A 5,880-nucleotide genomic window follows, 5' to 3' on the forward strand; every position below is an offset into this window, starting at 1 on the left:
TCCTCTTCTGTGAAGGCGACCTGAACACAATCATCGGCTCCATCGTGATGGTCGTAGGGAAGAGAGATGTGCGAGAGTTTGAATTTGAGAATCTCGATCTAATCATCATCATCTCCATCATCACTACTGGCACCATCATCATCATGACTAGCACCACCACTACCACCATCACCACCACCACCATCATCATCATCATCATCTCCGTCATCATCATCTCCATCATCATCATCATCATCATCATCATCATCATCATCGTCATCATCATCGTCATCATCATCATCATCATCTACGGCATCAGCACCTCCACATCTAGGCCGAATTCCAGCATTTTCCACAAGCACGTCCTCATCGCGGCGACATCTTGACATTCCTGTCGCCATCCCTTCCATTCGCTCCCTTGGTTGTGATGGAAAACAAACATGAAGGAGGAGCAGACAAGGAGGAAGCAGAGAGGTAGCGACCAGCCCAGGACCTCCATGAAGGATTTCGTGCAGCTCCGCAGGCTCCACTCCCTCCCTTCCAGCTCATGTAATGACTTGAGGAACTGCAAATAGTCGTCATTTTCATCGTCTGCCATCTCAATCTTGTTCATCATCTCCATCATGATTATCTCGTTATGATCATCTTGTTACTATCATTCATCATCATCAACGGAATAAACATCTGAATCTCAATCATAAATCTCCACCACCATCATCATCATCTTCTTCTTCTTGATCACCATCGTCGTCGTCGTCATCATCATCATCATCGTCGTCATCATTATCATCGTCTCCTTCATCAATATCTCCATCATCATCATCATCATCATCATCATCATCATCATCATCTCCGTCATCATCTCCATCATCATCATCATCAACTCCACCACCATCTCCATCATCATCTCCACCACCATCTCCATCATCATCGTCGCTTCAACTTCACCTGTTCTGAATGCAACACCGACGTCGTGTTCTGAAGTCCCTTGGAGGGAGTGCGAGAGGGTCGTTTATCTCGTCGGGTTCTCTTCTTCCACCGCCAGGAGAAAGAGGCATCGTCGAGGAGGGACAGGCAGACGGTGGCAGTGAGCAGGTTGAAGAAGGTGTAGTTGCCTGTCAGCATGATGCAGACCATGAGGAAAATGTTCAACCATGCCGCCCACACCCGAGCCTGTCGGAAGGGGAGAAGAATGAGAAACGCGGCAGGGATCTCGATGATGAAGGTCCCCACGACCGAGAGCTTCTGGATGAAGTTGGGGAGCTGGTGAGCAAACCACGACAGCGGTGTCGGGATGCACTGACTCGCATAGTGATAGTGCAGTGCCGTCAGCCCCATCCACGTGGGGCAACGAGCCTGGACCTTCACCACCCCGCTCATGAGCATGATCTTGAACAGGCAGAAGTGCAAGCAGAGGGCTGAGAGCTGAGTTGGACCTCTCCTGCTCCCGTAGGAGGTCAGCGGGGCAAACAGGAGCACCAGCCCGCCAACTTCCAGCAGAAAAATGTCCCACTGAAAGGACAGGAAGGTCTGGCCCACGAGGAAGATGGACTGATACAGCACCCAGCATACAAGGAAAAGGGAGAGGAGCACATTCCACACATGGTCATGGAAGAAACTAACATCCCTATTACACACATCAGGTCCAACCATTCTTCGACTCCTGCCCAACAGGTTGTTATCAACCTCCTCCTGTCAGAAACCAAGGATTACCAAGGCTTTCTGGCCTCAGCCTCCACAAGAACCCCTGCTGAGAGCTCTTGATCCCCTCCTCGATCCGCCAGATCGGCTGCAGACCATCAGGACCTGAGAAGTTGAGTCGTAAGAGCCAGGATTGGAACTTCTGCCTTCTCACCGTAAAGTCCTGGAGCTTGCAGGAAGACGGAAGTGAAGGCGACGAGGTACGAGAAGCCGACGAGTCTGAGCAGCAAGCTCGCAGCATGGCTTCTACAGTCTTTCCTGCCTTGGATCGCCACCCTCTCATCTTCTGCACCCTCTTTCTCTCCACCTCGTTGCCCTCCCCCTCCATTTTCTTGCATGTTTGCCTCCTCTTGTATCTGGAGCGGGCCAGGCGTGTTGTCACTTTTAAAAATTGAGTCACGGCTACAAAACTCGTACCACGCGTCCGATCATGGGAGTCACCCCGGGCCGGGCCCGGTGAATGGAGCAGTGAGTGACTCTGAACTTAGTGGCACTAGTACTGAGTGCTGAGTGCTGCCGCGGCCAGTACTATGACGGTACTGACCTGCGGCGCGGGTCAGATCACCGAGCAACTTCAAGTTGATAGTTAAACGTGTCGGAACGCGAGCCTCGCGGCAGCCCTGCGGCAAAACTTGCAGCACTGCGGCAGACGGGCCCGCCTGGGCCAGTGACACGAAGACTTTTACTCAAAGTTAAGTTAAAATCAGTACGAAGACTGCGACGGTACTAGGCTGACTGACGCCGTTACTAGTTACCTTGGACTGAGACGGCGGAAGTTGACCGCGGCGCGAAACTTTGAAACTTTGAAACCTTGGAACTTTGAAACGTTGAAACTTTTCAAGTTGGTGGCATGCTGGCGGGGCGCAACGTACGTACGAAGGGGGCCAGAGACATGTGAGGGCAGAGAAGAAGAGGAAGAGGAAGAGGAAGAGGAAGAGGAAGAGGAAGAGGAGGAGGAAGAGGAGGAGGAAGAGGAGGAGGAAGAGGAAGAGGAAGAGGAAGAGGAAGAGGAAGAGGAAGAGGAGGAGGACGAGGAAGAGGAGGAGGACGAGGAGGAGGAAGAGGAAGAGGAAAAGGAGGAGGACGAGGAGGAGGAAGAGGAAGAGGAAAAGGAAGAGGAGGAGGAGGAGGAGGAGGAGGAGGAGGAGGAGGAGAGACTATGACTAGAACAAGCGAGCGAGAGATTCTGCTGTGATGGATTACCAGGTTCGACATGATCAGAAACACGCCTGTAACATGTACCAGAGGCTTCGACACCTTGCCGACATCCCCAACTTCAAGGAAGACAGCTACACCTCCACATAGAGGGCCTTCCATCCCTTGTGGCTGAACAAGTGCTTCAGCGTGTACACAAGTAGAGATGTTCGGACACACGGGTCCTTTGGTGGTTTTCATAGTGCTATTTGCCGTTAGCGTGGGAGATGTTGGAGGATACAGCCTCCAATCAGCAGCTGTCGGTATGCAGAAGGAGATAGGAGGGGAGAACAAAGGGTTTCAGATGATGCAGAAGATGGGGTGGAGCTCCGGAGCATTGGGGAGGAACAACGAAGGGATCGTGAAGCCGATCGACCCTCTGGAGATGTCGGTGCTCTCTCCTCGGAGGTCTGGTCTTGGTAGCTACAGCGCAAAGAAACATCATTCACCGCGCAAGGGATCCAAGCGAGAAGCCGATGACAAGGTTCAGAAGATCTTCAAGAGGCATGGGATTAAGGATTCAACGAGTGAGTGGAGGTCGAAGAAGGGGAAGGAGAGGAAGAAGTCAGAGACGCGCTCGCTGCTGGCAACGACTCTCCGTCACCTAAACTTGCTCCCTGATGCAGTACTGGAGAGTCTGATCGATGAACTCGAGGTCGTTCTTTTCTTGTCGTGTTGTTTGCACTGACGGTTGAGCTGTGTTGTTTGCAGAGGCGGGTAAATAACCTGAAGCTTCCTTACTTCATGCTTGAGCTGCTGTGGAATTTCTTCTTGAATGAGAAACAGGGCCACGTTGTGCTGCCAGCCACGTTGACTTCTTTCCAGCGCAAGCAGGTCAGCAGAACACCGCTGTTGAAGAATTCATGTGGATGACAAATCTTTTGAATCGCAACTCTGTCATATGGTAATCGCCTTGTTTCTTCCTCCTTTCAGGTCCACATTCTTGCATACGATTGCGGTTTACTCCATAGAAGCAAAGGGACAGGAAAGAGCAGAAGAATGATCTTGAGAAAAGTGATCATCAATACTGTCCTTCGATCAGCCCTGACCATACCCTTTTCGCAGTCGCATACGGCACATAAATCTGTAAGTTCGTCTAGCAGCAAGTCGGAAGCAGAATATGAAGAATCTCTGTCGGTGCGTTGAGAGGGAGAGGAAGCCTTCATTTACAACCTCACATGCTCTCAGACTGCTGACCTGTCTAACTCGCATGGGGTCAGTCTGTTTTCTTGTTTGTCTTGCCGTCGTTTCTTCACACTCCAAACAACAGGATAGTGTGCTCGGGCTCCGAAATTTCCTGGATGAAGACGGTAAAGATTCCAAAACATCTTACAACCTTTGATGTTCTTACCTGCCTCTGTCATTCTCTTGGCAGAAAACTTGAGAGAGCCAATAGAAGACTCAAGAAGTTTGGAGGAGGAGGAGGAGGAGGAGGAGGAGGAGGAGGAAGAGGAGGAGAGGTCAGGAGTTGAATGAGCAAGAGCCATGAGCTTACTTGTAGCAACAGGAGAGTGAAAAAGGAACACAAGGAAAAGAAGGAACACGAAAAGTTCAACCATCTGCGTCCTGATGGTGAGGATTGAATAAAAAGGAGGAGGACATCGGAGTTACGGCGAGGACGAGGAGGTTTGGGGGTAGATACGTGATGGGCAGGGGTTGAACTAGAGAAGCAAGAAGAGGAGACAGGGAGGGAGGGAGGGAGGGAGGGAGGGAGGGAGGGAGGGAGGGAGGGAGGAGGAGGAGGAGGAGGAGGAGGAGGAGGCGAATTTACAGAGTCTTTCAGCAGCGAGGATGCAGGACCCGAGGCTTCAGACTCCGCGTGCAAAGTTGTTCAATTCAGATACACTTGAGGCGATCGGCGAAGACAACCGTGGGTTTGCAATGCTCAGGAGGATGGGCTGGGATGGACAAACAGGTATAGGTGCACAGGTATTGTCTTCCCTTTCCCTGGTCCAGCTGCTGCTGCTGCTGTTCCTCCTCCTCCCCCTCCTCCGGCTCCTCCTCTTCCTCCCTGCCCCCACTGTCGAAATTGGTCGCCTGTGCTGCAGCTAGCCCTCACATGGCGGCAGGAACAAGGGCGATCGACTCCCATCTCGCTGCAGGCGAAACTTCCCCTGCTGCTCTTCCAGTCGTTGACGCTGCAGCGCCAGGGGAGAGCCGGAAGACTTGGACTGGGAGCAGAGAGCGCGAAGGAGCCTCCCAGACAGGAGCGAGCAGTGCGAGAGGAAAACGGAAGGAAGGAGAAGGTGAGGAGGGAGAGGTGGAGGAGGGAGAAAGTAGGGAAGTTGAAGGGAAAAGGATCAGTGGAGGGGGATGGCAGCGTTAAGGCAAGTGAAGGAAGCGTTCATTGTGAGGAGAGGACAAGGGAGGCGAGGGAAACGAGCAGGGATGGCGAGGGTAGCAGTTGACTGCATGCTCACTGTTGTTGTTCTAGGTGAAAACCAAGAAGTCAAGGGATACTTATGATCTAGATTCTGACGAGACCAGCTCCTCCTCCTCCCCTTCCTCCTCCTCCTCCTCCTACCCTGACAACTGGAAGTCGGTCCTCTCAAGAAGCCCAAAGGAGACAAAGCACCAGCAGGAGGCATTGAGGAAGAAGCAGCAGGAAACGCAAACCAAGGGGAAGAAGAACAAGATGAATCAACCCATCGAGTTTGTGGGGGAGGTCAAATCATTAGCTCCTCCCTCAATCCCTACCCGCTCACCTTCCCCCTTCCTCCTCCCCCTCCACCTCCAAATGTTCCTCTTGTTTGCCCACTGTCCTTTCCTCCACCCCTTCTTCTCTCTCTCTCTATTCCCTCTCTCTCCATTCCTCACCCCCTCCTCACGCCTTCCTTCAGCTGATAGCGGCTTACGGCGATCGACTCCCTCTTGCTACCCTCGGAACGATTTTGAACCAGGAGAGGCCGGACATGAAGCTCAAGATCGGCCCCCTCCGTCGCTTCCTTGCCCTCAACAGCCTCCACTTCGAGTACTCGCCATGCTCCTCTCCCTCCTCCTCCCTTG

The 5,880-nt window shown here is 52.4% G+C and overlaps 2 protein-coding genes across 2 annotated transcripts in view; one reads left to right on the forward strand and one right to left on the reverse strand.

Moving 5' to 3' along the window:
* GUITHDRAFT_145878 (hypothetical protein) overlaps positions 1-2,018 on the reverse strand; it is a gene marked incomplete at both ends in the record, with an annotated part of 4,164 nt that extends 2,146 nt beyond the window's left edge. The window contains 5 exons of the mRNA XM_005823234.1: positions 1-20; positions 473-544; positions 928-1,606; positions 1,693-1,768; positions 1,835-2,018. The exon at positions 1-20 is cut by the window's left edge and continues 70 nt beyond it. Of these exons, the coding sequence (XP_005823291.1) occupies positions 1-20; positions 473-544; positions 928-1,606; positions 1,693-1,768; positions 1,835-2,018 (1,031 nt within the window). The remainder of the gene's footprint in view (positions 21-472; positions 545-927; positions 1,607-1,692; positions 1,769-1,834) is intronic.
* Positions 2,019-3,040: 1,022 nt separating this feature from the next.
* Positions 3,041-4,457, forward strand: GUITHDRAFT_145879 (hypothetical protein; the record flags this gene model as incomplete). The annotated part of the gene is made up of 7 exons (XM_005823235.1): positions 3,041-3,529; positions 3,586-3,708; positions 3,808-3,888; positions 3,940-4,011; positions 4,145-4,184; positions 4,250-4,334; positions 4,382-4,457. 7 exons carry the CDS (start codon positions 3,041-3,043, stop codon positions 4,455-4,457), a joined length of 966 nt encoding a protein of 321 aa, XP_005823292.1.
* Between the last annotated feature and the right edge of the window lie 1,423 nt (positions 4,458-5,880).

This window comes from Guillardia theta (assembly GCF_000315625.1).
Source record: "Guillardia theta CCMP2712 unplaced genomic scaffold GUITHscaffold_112, whole genome shotgun sequence".
NCBI classification, from domain to species: Eukaryota; class Cryptophyceae; order Pyrenomonadales; family Geminigeraceae; genus Guillardia; species Guillardia theta.